This window comes from Microtus oregoni, unplaced genomic scaffold (assembly GCF_018167655.1).
Source record: "Microtus oregoni isolate MIOR12 unplaced genomic scaffold, Mior012 000077F_ref0000221, whole genome shotgun sequence".
NCBI lineage: Eukaryota > Metazoa > Chordata > Mammalia > Rodentia > Cricetidae > Microtus > Microtus oregoni.
The window spans coordinates 6,513,939-6,532,040 of NW_024544029.1; the positions used below are offsets into that span (position 1 = coordinate 6,513,939).

Genomic DNA, 18,102 nt, shown 5'->3' on the forward strand with positions numbered 1-18,102 from the left:
TCTCCCGAATCCTGGGATTAAAGGTGTGTGCCACCACTTCTGGTCTTTATGGCTGACTAGTATGGCTACTTTGCTCTCTGGTCTTCAGACAAGCTTTATTTATTAAAGCACAAATACTACTATAGACACCTTCACAGACACATACATGTAAACAAAACACCAATGTACTAAAATAAATCTTTAAAAAAAAAACAGGGTTATGGGTGCTTAAAAAAATAACAGGGGCTTGAATCAAAAGCAAGGTCAATTTCTCAGGGCATAGGACTGGAGGTCAGAGGCCACCGGACAGCTCTCAGGAGTTGGTTCTCCCCTGCCAGCCTGTGGGATCAAGGAATTAAACTCAGGTCATCAAGCTGCACACAGGGCCTTTATCACTGAGACTAAGTAAAATGAAACAGACTACTCCAAATTCTCCAGGAAATTACATCACAACTAAAGCCACCCTGCAACTGGAGTTTGCCTTTAACAGCATCCCAAATTCAGCTTTACAGTTTCTCTGCCCTTTTCACCAAAAAAGGGGAATAACTGAACTCTGGAAATTATCTTCCTAAGGAGAGGCCACTATCAGACTTTGAAAATTGTATGGGGTGGGAGGGGGGCGTGGCTCAGAAGTTAAGAGCACTGGCTACTCTTCCAGAGGTCCTGAGTTCAGTTTCCAGAAACCACATGGTGGCTCACAACCATCTGTAATAAGATCTGGTGCCCTCTTCTGGTCTTCAGGGATAATGCAGGCAGAGTACTGTATACATAATACATACATACAGAGGGAAGTGGGCCTGAGAGATAACTCAGTTGAATACATGCCAGCAAAACACCCATACACATAAAACAAAAATAAAGGTGAAAAACTTTTTAAAGAGGGGCTGGAGAGATGGCTTAGCCGTTAAGAGCACTAACTGTTCTTTCAGAGGACTCAGGTTTAATTCCCAGCAGCCACATGGCAGCTCACAACTGTCTGCAACTCCACTTCCAGTGGTTCTGACACTCTCACACAGACATACATGCAAGTCAAACTCCAATGCATATTAAAAAAAATAATTAAAATAAATAAAACATTTTTTAAGCCGGACAGTGGTAGCACACACCTTTAATCCCGGCACTCAGGAGGCAGAAGCAGGTGGATCTCTGTGAGTTCAAGGCCAGCCTGGTCTACAAGAGCTAGTTCCAGAATAGGCTCCAAAGCTACAGAGAAACCCCGTCTCAAAAATCCAAAAAAAAAAAAAAGGAAAAAATAAATAAAACATTTTTTTTTTAAAGTCAGGTGGTAGTACATGCCTTTAATCCCAGCAGAGTCAAACAGATCTCAGTGAGTTTGAGGACAACCTGGTTCATAAATCAAGTTCCAGGGCAGCCTGGACTTTACATAGAGAAATCCTGTCTCGAAAAACTGAAAAGAAAAAAAAAAGGTAAAGAAAAGAAAAAGAAAACCAGATAGTTGTGGAATATTATTTTTACTATGTAAAGATGTGTTACATTTGTTTATGCTGTAGAATATTACTTTAACCATGTAAAGCTATGTTACATTTGTTTATGCTGAATTTCTTTAACAATGTTAAGGATGTGTGTTTAATTATGTAAAGATGTGTTGCATCTGTTTCACTTTGCCTGCCTAAGGCACCTGTTTGGTCTAATAAAAAGCTGAATGGATGGGCTGGAGAGATGACTCAGAGTTTAAGAGGTCCTGAGAGTTTAATTCCCAGCAACCAGAGGGTGGCTCACTACCATCTACAATGAGATCTGGTGCTCTCTTCTGGCTTGCAGGACTAACACTGCATAATAAATCAATCAATCAATCAATCTTAAAACAATTAAAAAGCTGACTGACCGATAGCTAGGCAGGAGGGGGATAGGTGGGGCTGCTGAGCAGAGAGAATAAATAGGAGAGAAGAACTAGAGAAGAGAAGGAGAAAAGAACAAGGAAGAAAGAGAAGGAGATGCCCGGGGCCAAAAGCCAGTCAGTTGCCAGACAACTAGACAGGAGAAGCGAAGGAAAGAAAAGCAAAAGGCCCTGAGGCAAACGGTAAATAAAGAGAAACAGGTTAATTTAAGTTAAAAGAGATAGCCGGAAATAAGTCGAAGCTAGGCCAAGCATTCAAAACTAATAAGAAGCCTCTGTGTCATGATTTGGGAGCTGGTTGGTGGCCTAAAAGAAAAAGCCTGGGGGCTGGAGAGATGGCTCAGTGGTTAAGAGCCACTGAGTTCAATTCCCAGCAACCACATGGTGGCTCACAACCATCTGTAATGAGGTCTGGTGCCTTCTTCTGGCCTGCAGGCATACACACAGACAGAATATTGTATACATAATAAATTCTTTTTTAGAAAAGAAAAGGAAAGAAAAAGCCTGCTACCCCAAGACATGCTAAATTCAAGTCCTAGATCCTCACAAAGCTGCTAGGTCTTAGAATCGCTGCAAACACAGCTTTAATGCATAGTGTGTGGGATGGGGTGAGGTGGGCCTTAGATGGTCTTGTTCTTTTAGCGTGCCTGGGTTCGATCCCTGGCTCCACATGACCCAAGCTTGGTGGTTCATGTTTGTACTGTTTGTAATCTCAGCATCTGAGAGGTAGAGGCAGGGACAGCAATTTAAAGTCATCCTTGTCTGTCACAAAACAGAGAAATAAAGATACAATGCTGGGGAAACATGCAAGTCGGCTGGAAGCTCAAAGAGTAACACAGACATGCAAGCTAGAAACAAAGAAAGGGAAAAGGACGGAGAGAGAGAACAAGAAAGGAAAAAAAAAAGCACTAATAAATTCCTGGGCTGCTTGATTTAAAGGATGATATATTGTCCAGACCTTGAGAACTTAATAGCCCCACAGAACCCTGTTCTGTCTGAACACACTGAGAATTGCATTAGTTCTGAACACCACAATTTAAGAGCAATATTGACAAGAGCTGTAAAAATGTTCATGCCCTTTGACCTAATAATCTCACTCATGGGAATTTATTCTAAGGGAATAATTCAAGAGAATAAATGAATTAGAGGCATGAAGGTATCGATGCAACATTCTTTCCTGTATATACATATCTATGTGTGTATATAAAGGTAAATATTTCTTAAAAAGGAATGACTGAATAGCTTTAAAAGTAAATTATTTAAATAGAAAATAAATAATGCTGTATACAGTAACATGGATGAACCTTGAAAAGTCATGCTACATGAAAGAAGCCTGACCTACACAAAGGTTAACGTATTGTCTGATTCCATTTATACAAAATATTCAGGATAGACCCGAGTGTGGTGGCTAATGACTCTAATCCTGGCACTAGGGGAGCATTGGTAGATTGCCAGGAGTTTGAGGCTTGACTGTGCTACGCAGAAAGTCCCATGTCAGTCTGAGCTATAGTGTAAGAGCCGGTCTCAAAAACACAAACTAGATAAATCTGCCCCAGTAGTGCTGTGCTGTTCACACCAACACTGGGGAAGATCAGAAGTTCAAGGTCATTGTCAGCCTGGGGATGTGTGAGACCCTGTCTGAGGGAAAAAAAATAGATATAGGCCAGGGAGGTAGACGAGAATGAGAATGAGGACTAAAGGCAGGGGTAGAGGAGGGGAAAAGGATCTAAGAAAATTAATTAATGAAAGTAAACCTCAGAATAAACAAGAGACAGAGCATAATAAAGAGCACACAGAGTGTGGTCACCAGTGGCTACTGGGACAATAAGGCAGGGTGACTGTGAGGCATTTAGGGGTGTGTGAAAATGTGTGTGTGTGAAAATATATAATTAGATTTTGTTTGGTTTTGGTTTTTTTTTTTTTTGTTTGTTTGTTTGTTTTTCAAGGCAGGGTTTCTCTGTGTAGCCTTGGCTGGCCTGGAACTCACAATGTAGACCAGGCTGGCCATGAACTCAGAATTCACAGAGCTCTTCCTGACTCCCCCCTAAGACAGTGGTGAAGGCTCATCCAGTCCCCCTCCGGGCAACAGAAAAGGCAGACGTGGCCAAGCCTGGTGCAGTACACCCAGGATCTCAGAGCGTGAGAGGCAGAAGATGCCAGCAAGATACGAAGCGAGTTTGGGCCCACCTTGGGCTACGTGAGACCCTGATGCTCAGATGGGAGAAGAGGCCCAGCTTCTCACTTCTCTCTTATCTACTAAAATGTAGGACTTTTTCAGAAAAGTCTTACTTAGTACGGAAAAGGGGACATTGAGGGATTTGACCTGAAGAACAGGTTCTCATCAAGAAAGAGGTATTGTCTTTGTTCTTTGTAACCTAGAGGAGAAGAAAATTTTAGCATCCCCCCAATAAAAATAATTGATGCTTCTCTTTTTCAGGGCTGGGGATCAAATTAGAACCTCAAATGCACTCTTTAGAGGGAAACATGGTGGCTCACACCTGTAATCCCAGCACTTGGGAGTCTGAGGCAGGAGGATTGCTACAAGGTAAAGTCTAGTCCTGTCTGCATAGTGAGTTCTAGGCCATCTTGGTCTAAGAATGTCTAAACAGAGGTAGGGAGAGAACACCTCTTAGCCACACCCTAACTCCATAAAACCAATAAATAACTTCCAGCAAGCTTGCTAGCCCAGGCTGTAACAACACCAATTTCAGAAACTGATATAGGAGGATCACAAGGAAACATGCGACTTAGCAGGACCTTGGCTCAAAATGAAAAGTAAGGAAGGTCTATTCGGTTCTGAGATACCACTCTAGCCTAGCACTCCTGAGGCACTGGGTTCAGTTCAGCGTCCAAACCATGCATACACACACACACACACACACACACACACACACAAATGCCCCAAAGAGAAAGGATTTTTTTAAAATATTTATTTATTTATTTATTATGTACACAATATTCTATCTGCATGTATGCCTACAGGCCAGAAGAGGGCACCAGACCTCATTATAGATGGTTGTGAGCCACCATGTGGATGCTGGGAATTGAACTCAGGACCTTTGGAAGAGCAGGCAACGCTCTTAACCACTGAGCCATCTCTCCAGCCCAGGGATTTCTTTTTCTTAATAGTTTATTTAACTTTATTTTATGTGCATTGGTGTGAAGGTGTCAGATCCCCTGGAATGGAGTTGCAGACAGTAGTGAGCTGCCATGTGGGTGCTGGGAATTGAACCCAGGTCCTCCATGCTCTTAACCACTGAGCCATCTCTCCACTTCCTTTTTTTAGAATTTTTAAACTTTGATATTTTGAAAGAAAAAGTGTGAATAAAACACACTGAAAAATCAAGAAGATGGCAAGAAAGGTGTATTATTTTATATGCTTCTGGTCTTGAGTCTTCCTCTGCAAAGTGAGACATCCTGATCTCTTTTTCCACATCTAGCTAGAATTCAATAAGGACTCCTTGAAACACATAACTGCTTGTTCCCCGGGGCTTCCCGAGTTGCCTTAAAGACACATGAGATATAAAATCATGAATCTTTCCGTCAGTCCTGTCTCAGTTTCAGCTCCTCTTGTCATGATAAAAGACCCGGAGAAAAGCAACTAAAGAGAAAAGGATTCGTGAAAAGGATTCGTTCGACTTACAGGCCGAGCACAGTTCATCATGTCTGGGAAGTCAAGGCAGGAGCTTGAGGGCTCTGGTCACAGGGACTCCACAATAAGGAACAGCACCAAACGGGTACATGCCAGTGCTCAGCTTGTTTCCCCCTTTCATTCAGTCCCAGTCCACGAAATGGTACAGACAGCATTCAAGCTGGGCTTCCTCACTTTAGTTACTGGAGTTAAGAAATCCTCCATAGACCTATCTATTAGCCAACCTGATCTAGATAATGCCTCAATGATGAGCCCCCTCCCCTTTCTCCCTCACTCTGTCTCTCCCTCACTCTTTCTCCCTCCCTCTGTCTCTGTCTCTCCCTCCTTCCCTTCTTCCCTCCCTCCCTCTCTCTCTCTCTCTCTCTCTAGCACATGCCTTTATTCCCAGGACTGAAGGCAGAGGCAGGTACATCTCTGTGAGTTTCAGGCCAGCCTGGTCTACAGATTCCCATAAAACAACATCATCTGTTCCTCTTCTAATACCCCAGTACATCATTTTTTAGTCCCATGACATTTAGTTCAAGCAGTGAACAGGGCAGACTTTGGTATTCTATACCCATGTTAGAATCTTCTATAACAGATGCTCCTGAGAGTGGCACAATGCTCACTCAGACTTCGAGTCCTGAGAAGACCTGAATTCAGCCTGTCCCAAAGCCACGAGGGGCTCCACACACTGTTCCAATTAGAGGTGCTTCCTCCTTGTCACCGCAACTTATCCCTTTTGGGAAAAGCATAGAACCAGAACGTATAAGTGGAATAAAAACATTTTTCTGGAACTTTGACATTGTCTCTGGGATTTCTCTTGTCATATGACAATATATGAAATATTAGAATCTTCATATTTTTCAGTCTCCTAAACCAGTGCTCTACACTGATGTGGGAGTGATTTCTTATTAATAAAGAAACTGCCGGGGGCTGGAGAGATGGCTCAGTGGTTAAGAGCATTGCCTGCTCTTCCAAAGGTCCTGAGTTCAATTCCCAGCAACCACATGGTGGCTCACAACCATCTGTAATAAGGTCTGGTGCCCTCTTCTGGCCTGCAGGCATACACACAGACAGAATATTGTATACATAATAAATAAATTTAAAAAAAACTGCCTAGGCCCATTTGATAGGCCAACCCTTAGGTAGGCGGAAAAAACAGAACAGAATGCTGGGAGAAAAAAGCTGAATCAGTGAGTGGCCATGATTCTCCCACTCCAGAAAGACGCAGGTTAAGATCTTTCCTGGTAAGCCAGCTCATGGTGCTACACAAAATATTAAAAATGGGTTAGATCAACATGGAAGAGCTAGCCAATAAGAGGCTGGAACTAATGGGCCAGGCAGTGTTTAAAAGAATACAGTTTGCGTGTAATTATTTCGGGTAAAGCTAGCCGTGCGGGCGGCTGGGTGGCGGGACACAGCCCGCCACTCTTATTACACTACACATTTATAAAAACTAAAATAACCTTCCTCTAGCCGGGCGATGGTGACGCACGCCTTTAATCCCAGCACTCAGGAGGCAGAGGCAGGCGGATCTCTGTGAGTTCGAGACCAGCCTGGTCTACAGAGCTAGTTCCAGGACAGGCTCCAAAGCCACAGAGAAACCCTGTCTCGAAAAACCAAAAAAATAAATAAATAAATAACCTTCCTCCATCATACATCAATGTACTTGGATAAGATACAGTGGTATATTCTTTGAAAGTTATTTTATTGATATTATATCTTTCACTAAATGGTATTAAGAAAATATAATCAAGAATACAGTGGCCAAGAATTTAGGAATTCAGAATATAAATATATATTCTACCACAAACTTCTCATCCCTTCAAAGTTTTCCTCCTCTCTGTTGCAAACAGCTTCCTTAACACTTTTGGGATGTCAGGTTTTGAATATGCCACCCAGCTCTGCTGAGAATGAGTCCTTCCTCAAGGTGTTGCTCTTCACCCCCAGGATGCTCTGGGTTTCTTGGGCTGACTTAAGACTTCATATGCAGCCTGAATCTCCAGGAAGTGCCTCTGGGCCTTTTCTATCTGGTGCCGGTTATGGTCTGGGTGCCAAACTTTCACCAGGTCGTAGTAACGTCGATGTATTTCTTCATTGGTTGCCCCTTCTGGAAGGCCCAAAACCTTGGTGAAACAGAGTTCACAAATTAGCATCTCATAAGTGCTCAGAGCCCCTGAGTCTTTCCCTCCTTCTCAAAAAAACCAGGCTATTTAGCATCCAGAATGGCCCAGAGCCTTGGAATTTTAACCCTTTGGGCCAAGAGTATGTTTCATTAGCAGAGCACATCCCTAAGTAGACAGAGTAAGGTCCTGGGTTTGATCCACAGTTGTGAGAGAAAAACAACCCAAACAAACAAATATCCCCTCCAAATTCAGTATACCACGTAAAAGCTAGAATCTCTTTAATCACAAATGTATCCCAACCTAGAACTTCACACCCTTGATGAGATCCCCCCCACAAGAAAAATAAGTGAACATAGGTCCACCAAAGACCTGAAAAGAATGCTTAAAGGAACTTGGTTGAAAAAGTCTTAAACCAGGCGGTGGTGGCGCATGCCTTTAATCCCAGCACTTGGGAGGCAGAGGCAGGCGGATCTCTGTGAGTTTGAGGCCAGCTTGGCTTGGTCTACGGAGCTAGTGCTAAAACTGGCTCCTTCCTCCATCTCTGTCTCAAAAACCCTGCCTCAAAAAAAAAAAAGAAAGAAAGAAAGAAAGAAAAAGAAAAAGAAAAAAAGAAAAAGAAAAAGAAAGGAAAGAATGACCTGAATATTAACAATAGAGTTATATATTTAATAAACTGTGCATATGGGGCTGGAGAGATGGCTCAGTGGTTAAGAGAATTGCCTGCTCTTCCAAAGGTCCTGAGTTCAATTCCCAGCAACCACATGGTGGCTCACAACCATCTGTAAAGAGGTCTGGCGCCCTCTTCTGGCCTTCAGGCATACACACAGAATATTGTATACATAATAAATAAATAAAAAATAAACTGTGCGTAGGATAAGCTACAACAATTAACACAGACTATTTTCAAATTGCAAGTTAACGACATCTTATAAACTTAATGCTGAATGAAAAATCCCAGATCCGTACTAGGTGATCCCATTTATTGGATGTTCAAGTATAGACAAAACTGGGGCTGGAGAGATGGCTCAGCGGTTAAGAGCACAGCCTGCTCTCCCTGAGGTCCTGAGTTCAATTCCCAGCAACCAAATGGTGGCTCACAACCATCTATATGAGATTTGGTGCCCTCGTCTGGTGTGCAGGTATACATGTAGGCAGAACACCATATACACAATCAATAAATCTTAAAAAAAAAAAAAGAATAGACAAAAGTTGGGTAAAAAAAAAAAAAGGAGGAAAAGAAAAAACAACCAAAAATCTCACCTATTGAACACTGTGTCATGTGCTGTTAATATCCAGCGCTTGGAAGGCATAGGCAAGAGGATCACAAGTTGGAGGCCAGCCTGATTTACATATCAGCCTGGCTTATATTTTGAATTCCAGACCAAAGACTCCATAGTGAGAGCCTGTCTCAAAACAAAAGAAAAGAAAAAAACTGGGCTGACAAGATGGCTTAGTAGATAAAGGCACTTAGGACAAGCCTGAGTTCGATCCCTGGAATACACGTAGTATAAAGAGAGACTCCGGTCTTGCCGACTGCCCTCTGACCTCTACATTCATGTTATGGTACATGGACACATACACAATAATAAACTTTTTAACCTCGTATATCACGGTAGGACTTGGGGTGAGACTCAGTGTTATAGACTCATGTGGCACACACAGGGTTTCTGCACTGAATCTCCTACACCACGAACCAACGCCCCTAATCCACAGTGACAGATGGCGGAAAAGAGCTGATCTCCAAGGCAGGAATATAGAGTGGGAAAGGATAGGAAGGAATCCTCTTGGAGCTGGCAGTGTCCCATTCTTTAACCCGAGGGGCATGTACACTTTATCTGTTAAACTTCAATAATGCCAGCACTTGAGAGGCAGAGGCAGGTGGATCTCCGTGAGTTTGAGGCCAGCCTGATCTACAAGAGCTAGTTCCAGGACAGCTAGGACTATTACACAGAGAAACGCTGTCTTGCAAAACAAACAAACAAACAAAAAGGGTGGGCTGGGGAGAGATGGCTCAGCGGTTAAGAGCACTGGCTGCTCTTCCAGAGGTCCCGAGTTCAATTCCCAGCAACCACATGGGGGTTCACAACCATCTAGAATGAGATTTGATACCCTCTTCAGGCATCCAAGCATACATGCAGGCAGAACACCGCATACATAATAAATAAATTAACCTTTTTTTTTTTTGGGTCCCCGTCGGGGAAATAAATTAACCTTTTTGATTACTCATATGTATTTCTCATCTGTAGTGCACCTTCATGCCGTACACACAGGAGCCCAGAAAAACCAGAAGATCCTTCCTGCGCTTGGGCAGCAGCAGGCCTCGGGAAAAGTGCTTCCCATGCAGACTACCAGCTCCATCAGGGTTTCTAACCCTCAGAGTCCATACAGGCCCTAGGGAGACTTGCCTAAGAAGAAAGGCTTACCTGGTAAGCCAGCCCATGTTTCTCATCCTGAAAACTGTCAACAAATTCATAGAGCTTTTCCCACTCCTGGAACTGTCTGGTATTGAAGTCAGGATCCCCAACCAGAAGCCACCAGATCCGGCATGGCAGAAGGAAGACAGACTCCGTGAGGCGGCCAAGAAGTGGGAAAAAGCTGAACCAACTCAAGAAGGAACCGAGGGTTTCTGCCATGTAGCTCAGGGTGGCAGCTGTGTTGTACAGGACACTATAGGCCAGTGGGCCTGTGAAGGCGAGGTAAGCCAAGCCCAGATGGTAGAGCCGCATGCTGATCGTCCCTGACTCCATTGAAGCTTTGTACCGGCGATGCTTCTGGGCTGTAATGCTGGCAGCCAAACTGATGGGCAGAATGGCTATGGGGCGGCCATAGAATACAGGGGAAATGAGGAAGGCTGCTCCTAAAGTCTTCTTAAAGTCTGATGTCTGGTTGCCAACAGCAGCCACCAGCAAGACCCCTAAGCCAACTGCCAGTGGGAGGCCCACAATGTAGAAGTTGGCCATGGAAGAAAGGCTGATCAGAGCCACAAGACCAAAATAGATTCCCACTATCATCTGGCCAGAAAAGCGAAGAAGACTCAGAGATGGTCTCTCCTCTCCTGGCCTCTGTTTCTGACCCTGGATCCTGTTGGCTTGAGCAACAAAGCTTGGGAGCTTCCAGAACTCCCAGAGCCAACCCAACCCACCACCGCCCAGGGTAAGCATCCAGAGCAGGGCATGGCTGTCCCTTCCCAGATACAGGTGGTGGAGTCCAACAGGACCCCCAAAAGCCCAAAGGGCATAGGTCACCAGAAGCCCTTTGGCCATCCTCTAGGGCAAGAGACTTAGAACAAATCCAGTGGCATTTGACATTGATTAGAACGCAGAAATCACAAGGTCCTCTGTGAGAATCACCATTGTCCCGAGAGTTATCCTTAGACCCTAAGAGATGGAGAGAGGAAAAGGGAGACTCATCAGACGACATCCAAACCCCAACACAGTAAAGCATTTCTCCATAATGCAAGTCAAGTCCTGTAGTGATATTTTGTTTGCATTTTAACAAATAAAACTTGCCTGAAGATCAGAGAGCAAAGCCAAGCCACTAGAGGCCAGGCAGTGGTGACACACACCTTTAATCCCAGGACTGGGGGGACAGACTCTGCTAGTTCAAAGCTACTCTGGGCTACAAGAAATTGATCCAGTCTAAAAGAGAAACAGAGCTCACACAAAGGCAATCCCAGCACTTGGGATCCCATGCCTTTCGTCCCAACACTAGAAAGGTGGAGACAGGAGTGATATGGCTGAGCAGAAAGAGGAATATAAGGTGGGAGGAAATAGAACCAGTGCAGTCTGAGAAGCAGTCTGAGATGCAGTCTGAGATGCAATCTGAGATGCAGTCTGAGGATGCAGTCTGAGATGCAGTCTGAGATGCAGTCTGAGATTGTAGTCTGAGATGCAGTCTGAGATTGCAATCTGAGGACAGGATGGGCCCTTTGTTCTGAGCATTGGTAGAGGTAAGAACTTAGGGGCTGGCCACACCGCTTCTCTGATCCTTCAGCTTTCACCCCCTGATAGCTGACTGAGTTTTTATTGTAAGACCAATTAGAACTCATGCTACAAAGTCCAGTCCTACCTCAAGGTCACTTGGGGGGTTAGATGTCTCATGACTTTCTGTTAGCTCCTCAGTCCTGTTACAGTGGCTCCAAATTTAGGGGGGGCAGAATGCTTCATTTTTTTTAATTTTTCTTTTATTTATTTATTTTGGAGACACAGTCTTATGTAGCCAAGCTGGTCTTAAGTGGCTATAGCTGAGAATGCCCTTGAATTCCTGACCTCCCTGCCCCCATTTCCCAAGTGGGGTTATAGCATCTGCCAACATGCATGCCCAGGGATGAGAATGTTTTAAATGTTTTTAGGTGAGACGCTAAGAACTGGGTGCCTGAACAAAAAAACAGGAAACAAAACAAACAAACAAAAACAACAACAACAACAACAACAACAAAAAATCAGAAGTTTGGGACTAGAAAGATGGCTGAGGTTACCTACCGCTGTTCCGGAGGACCCAGAGTCAGTACCCAGTGCCCACATGGCAGTTCACAGATACCCTCTTCTGGTCTCCGAGGGCACCAGGCACCACACAGTGCACACACAGAGATACAAGTAAAACACCCATACATAAAGTACATTTTGGGCTTCCCACAGGTCAGGGAACCCTGATTGCTCTTCGAGCTGATGAGGGAGGGGGACTTGATGGGGGAGAGGGAGGGAAATGGGAGGCGGTGGCGGGGAGGAGGCAGAAATCCTTAATAAATAAATAAATTTTAAAAACAAAAAAAAATAAATAAAAGAAGAAGAAGCAACTTAAATTTCACACCTCCCCTTAATGGCTCACAGGGGGGATGTGGAGGTGGGGATGGTTTAATAGAATACTTTTTCAAAGTTTCAAACCCTTTTGAAAATCAGTGTCTTATCTAAACGACCACCCCTTTAACTCCACGTGTGTGTGGCCCAAGGTTTGAACCTTCTCCAGCGAAACTTTCCATCTCCCCAGGCCATGAAAATTTCCCACAAGTCAAACTTGAAAGGGATCCTGAATTCCTTCCACTTAAACATTCTGGAAAACATTTTGACCTAGACCTTAGCACCCCACCTCTCAACCGTCCTGTTCCCAAACAAGATTGAAGAGCCTCTACAAAGAGGCTGCAAAAATCCTCAGAATATCAAATTCAGCAGCAAAGAGTGCCTGCCGTTCCGTCCTACCTACTTCAAGCGAACTCACCCTCAGGCAGTCCCGGTAGAGCCGCAGTACTGGCTGCTCAGGCCGCTTCAGACTAGTCATTTCCTTGGACCATAGAATCAAAATGGCCCCTCTCTCCCTTTCTGTTCCCACTGCCACACAAGTGGACTTTGTCTCTCAGTGCTGTGTCTCTGAAGTCAGGCCACCTCCGCCAGGCCCCTCCCCGAAGCCCTCGTCAGCCTCTTCAGAATCACCTTCCGGTCCTACCTTCCTCTATCTGCCCTCTCGGGTAAACCCTGTGGAAGCTCACCCCAGGCTCACCCAGTTTTATATTCTAGGACCTGGAACAGCGCCCCACCCCCGGCGGAGCGCACCTCTTGCAGAGCGTCACCACAACCGCCAGGTGGTGCTGCCGCTTACAGAAGGAAGGTTCCCCAAAAGTCCCAGATCACCTTTTCACGAGATTGGGACACCCCAGGCCAAAGCGGTCCCGACAGTGCGACTACGTGAGGGAGAAGAAAGGCGATCCCTATCGATAAAACTAAAACTCAACTACCTCCTCTCCCCGCCTCAAATGGGAGTCGATCGCTCTCCCACTTCAGGCTGAATGCTTCTCTCCACACGCCAAAGAGCCTCAAGATGGCCAATATTGTATCACTTCTAATTTCCTAAGGGAGAGACAGCCACCCATAAGCAAATGGGAGCGCCTATCAACACCCCCTATTTTGCCTCACTGTCTTATTCAAGTTTTAGGGAACTCCACACCCAAACCTGAGCCTGACCTTGCATAGCCTCAAATCCAGAGAGCCTCGAAGCTGCTCTGACCCTGAAGCAAAGGAAAAAGACACTAGCAAGGGATACAGGAGCGCATCCCTGGAAGATTAAGACCATAATCAGAACTGGGGGGGGGGGGATCCACCTTCTTCCTTCAGCGCTGGAATGCTTTCAATATTCCAGGCTCCAACCCCGGGTGCAGCTCGGTGACCTTGGCCAAGTCACACCCTCTCCTGAGCTTCAGTTTCTTTCTTTCTAAAGAAGCTTGGATCTACACGATCTCCTGGTCTTGGCTAGAGGTAGGGATGGAGCCAGTGGGCCTCACTTAGGGTCACACGTGCACAGTAGGCAGAACGTTTCCGTTTCCTCCAACACCCCTGCCTCCAGGTGGGGATGAGAAGGCAGCTCGGGATCTGGTCCCTTTAGGGCTGAGGAGGGGCAGCGAAACGACAACCCAGCCATGGCTGTGGAGGTGGGGGCGCGACAGGGCCACTGAATAATGAATGAGACTTAATTGGGCCCGCACTGCGAGGCGGCGCGCTAAGCTTGGCAAACACGCGGGCAGAAGCCGCCGCCGCCGCTGGACAAACAAACTAGCTCTGGGTGCCGGGAGCCGGGTGCGGACCGCCGCGGCGGAGGGGGAGGGGACCCGCAGGCAGCCAGGCCTCCTGGGCGCAGCAGGAACCCAGAAGTAGCCGGGACGCCAGACTACCTAGAAACAACGCCGGAGGGATGGAGGTTCGGGGCCCAGCCCAGAAGGGAGGACTAGGGAGGGAACGAAGCAGATTTTGCGGTTGAGCCGGGGACCCAAGGGCAATGTAACAGCGAGGGAAAGATGGAGAAAAGAGTGGAGGGTGGAGGAGAGAGTGAGAAATGAGCGAGGAAAAGGCACATCTAGGGAGGGTTGGTGGAGGGTGAGGGCGAGAGAAGAGCTATTTCTGTGAGGAAAGGGCAGAGCGATGGAGAAACAAGAGGAGGGAGGCACAAGGGGCCTAGAGAAGAGGAATTGGAGAAGAGTCAAGGAGAGGGATGAGGTGACCAGAATAAGAACAAGGGGGTGACAGGATAGGCGAGAGGCGCCCCTGCCTGCGCCTCACCCTGCTGCGCTCCCGCCCTAGCGCTCTCTCCAGCCGTCCGCACTCACTTTGTCACAATTACGGGGCCGTCACTCGGCCGGGATTGTTTTCCCCAAATTGTTCTATAAACTGGCGCGGGGTGGGAGGTGGGGACGCGGTGAGGGGAATCTGACGAGCTGAAACTGGAGGGGAGAGTGAGCAGCTGTCGAAGGCATGGTAACATATTTACCCGCCACTAGCCCAGACTTGGCCTTGGTTACTACAGAAACCAGTGCGGAAATTGATTGTCACCCCAACCTTCATCACTGATTCCGCTTTCCACCGTCTGGCCCCCCTCAATCTCACTGCCTTAGTTTCCCCAACCGAACGCGGCAAGTGCAGAAGACTGAGGCGATGACCCGGCTTGGCCAAGACTTTCTTAACCTTTCCCCATCCTCTCTTGCGGCGCCCTCGAGTGCCTGCTAACCTCACAGGCACTCATTTCTAAGTGTGCCCACGTCCTCTCGCCCGCGTCGCTCGCTACCCTAGACCACCTTGTTGTTCCTCAATTCTGCAAACATCTGTTGCGCCCACTCAGCGAGAACTGCTCTAGCTTCCAGCTACCTCCTCCCCCTCCGCCCCCAACACCCGCCACCTCTCCCCCGCCAGCCCAGCCTGTCGGCTCCGTGACAGCCGCCGCCGAAGCCCGGGCCCCGCGGGAGCGGCCGGAGAGGAGGCGCTGCATGGCTGGCTCCGACACCAGCCTCCCTCGCGGCTCCAGGGGCAACGGAGGATGGCGGCCGCTGAAGCGAGACCGGAGTTGGCCGCCGGAGTTGGCAGGGCTAGACGAGGGAGGGGAGAGGCCCTGGGAGGGCTTCTCTCCCGTTCTTTTCAATCCTGTCTTTCTCAGTCGGTCGCCCTCCGTCCAGCCTGGACCCGGACCCTTTCCGCTGAGCGCGCCTGGGATTCAGTAGGTTCCCCAGTACTTCCCCCAACCCCCCAGTCCGGGTGATTTACACGCGAGCTCCGCTCAGCGGCCGCTTCCCAATCAGGAATATCGACCCCGGGCGGGGCCCTCGGGCTGCATCGATCCCTCTAAGGCTCGGGATTTAAAAATGTCAAATTTGCCTTTTCCAGGCGGGTGGAGGGGGCGGGGGCCAGGGGGAGGGCCGTTTGCAAGGGGGGGGGGTGGACAGCAAGGCATCGACCAGGCGCCTGTGCCCGGAATGAGAAACGAAAGCAGCCGTGCCCTGGCATGGCCTGGTCATTCTTGGGTTCTCAATTGTGGCAACAAGGGAGTTCTACCTCTTCTGATCCCCACAGCACTTCACTATTGTACCAGGCTATTCCCAGAGACGGAGCCCAAAGAGGAACAAAGATCATCCCAAATCTGGGGAGACAAATTAGGAAGAGATCCCTAGCGGTTAAACCATAGGGGAAAGAGACAAAATTATAGAAGCCCCAAGACCAATCTAGCCCTGGAAAAAGAAAGGCAAATGGAAGTTGTCTTCAAGGTGCCCTGCTTAAAGCAATGTTCCAAAGATGGAGGAGATTCAGTCCTGGAGAGGCCAGGCTCAACTTCTTGATGGGTTAAGAATGGTGTGGAAGGGTGGAGACAAAGCTAGGTGAAAAGAGACGATTGTAGTGTAGTGGTATTATCTTCCCAAGGTGTGAACTAGCCAGAGAGTCCAAAGACTGGGGTCTCCAGAAACTACTGCTTCTCTGGGCCCTAAGACATGGGTTACCTTAAAGATCAGAAGATCTGGGCTTTCTCACCCTGTGTGTCACACAGGTGTCTATCTGCTCAGATCTCTACCAGCCAGGGGAGCCTGGATGGGTTGGAGATCATGTCTTGTACTGGAGACTGTTTATGCTCTATACATAGGGCTGTAGGTCAAGCCCTCTCCCAGTGATCCTTCTGCAAGTCTAAGTAATTAGACATTGAGACTTTGGAGAGGGGAGAGTGTTCACTGCTTTCAAGGCTTGGGGAAGGTGCTAGAAGGGATCCCCTGTCACAGCACTCACAGTTAACATAGCACACACCCTCGGGAGACTCCCCAGCTGTCACCTGTGCGCTACCATTTCCCCCAGAACTACAGACAGAACTGACAGCAAGTCAAAGGGGGGTACAAGGTGGAGGGTTGTGGCGGCTCATTCTCCTCCCAACACATGAAGCCACACCTCCACTGATAAAAATCGGTGTATGTGGGGGGGGGAGGACACATCTCTGGCACTGGCACACGTAGTCACTGGCGTTGATGCACCATTCACTCTATCAATCACTGCCACACACACACCTTTGTCTGAGTGAGCAATCACGCACAATTCTCCTTAGGTCGGGCACCAAAAAACGCCTACATATAAAGCCTATTCTACATCCTTTTTTTGGTATCTGACCTTAAATCGCCTAATCCAAGGGCAGAGTTTGTCTCCATCTCCAATTTCCTAATTCTTTAATTAAGGAAATGGCCAACAACCGGGAGGCCAAGTTCAAGGTAGTCAAGGCCAGGGTCGAAGTGAAAAACCAGAAATAGAGGGAGCGATGAGACTCTGTTAAACGCTCCCTTGCTCCTGCTTCTGCCGGTGGCCTCTTTCCCGGCACGTCCACTCGCGGCCCACCCGGCCCCTGTCCGCCTGTGCCTGTCAGTGGAGTAATGAATGCGCGCTCGGGGCCCTGGGCCCCCCCTGAGTCGTTCATCACTGCCAGCACCGCCCAGCTCTGCCTCCCGCTGGGAGGGCTCCGAGGCCCCAGCAGCAAGGGCCCTTCTCCCCCACCCCACCCCACCCCAACCCCGACCACTAATTGTCAGATTGAAATGTTGAGTTGTCAGCTGGGAGCCAGCGCCAAGGAATCTGCAGTAAAACCTGGACTCCTTGAACTTCCTCTTGGCTCCACTTGGGTTCGCTCGGATTTGGAGCATTTCTTGATTTGATAAGGATGGGTTTGATTTTAACTCAGGAGAGCGGGGATAGGAAGAGCAGTGTCATTCTAGTAGGATAGGAGGCGCCATAGGCTAGAGGTCTGGCATTTCCCCGGAAAGGGATGGCGTTGGGAGTGGAGATCCTAAAAGCTTAGTCCTCCAGTCTTCTAGCAGGGGACACCCAGACACCCAGGACTTTGATCTCTCTCTGTCTCTCTCTGTCTCTCCCCCCCCCTCAACTAGTTAGTCTCTACTTCCCCTCACTTCCCCTCAGAAAGGTCTCGAGCGAAGGGTACCAAGCTCCCTTTAGGGGGATGCCCAAATTCCTTCCTCTTCCTGTGTTAGTGCCTCGGAGGCCCGTTCACTCTCCAGCAGGAGCCGCACCTGCTGGAGTCTGCTCCGCCCCAGCCCGGGTGCCTGGGTTGCAGTCACAGCCCCGCCCTCTCCCGGGCTCCCGAGCTCCCGGGCGGCCGGCTGAGTGACGGGCAGCGGGTGATTATGCGGAAGGGGGAGCGGGGTGCGCCGCGGGCGGCAGCGCTGACCCTTCACATTTCCGATCCGCCGGGACCCTCATCCATCCGAA

At 47.8% G+C, this 18,102-nt stretch overlaps 1 protein-coding gene across 1 annotated transcript; it reads right to left on the reverse strand.

Annotated features, from left to right (window-relative positions):
- Positions 1-7,160: 7,160 nt before the first annotated feature.
- On the reverse strand, positions 7,161-12,987 carry Dnajc22 (DnaJ heat shock protein family (Hsp40) member C22). The gene is made up of 3 exons (XM_041642650.1): positions 12,812-12,987; positions 10,021-10,974; positions 7,161-7,597 (listed from the first exon to the last, which is right to left on the reverse strand). The coding sequence occupies exons 2-3, from the start codon at positions 10,858-10,860 to the stop codon at positions 7,412-7,414; spliced, it is 1,026 nt and encodes a 341-aa protein (XP_041498584.1). The 5' UTR covers positions 10,861-10,974; positions 12,812-12,987; the 3' UTR covers positions 7,161-7,411.
- Positions 12,988-18,102: the final 5,115 nt, after the last annotated feature.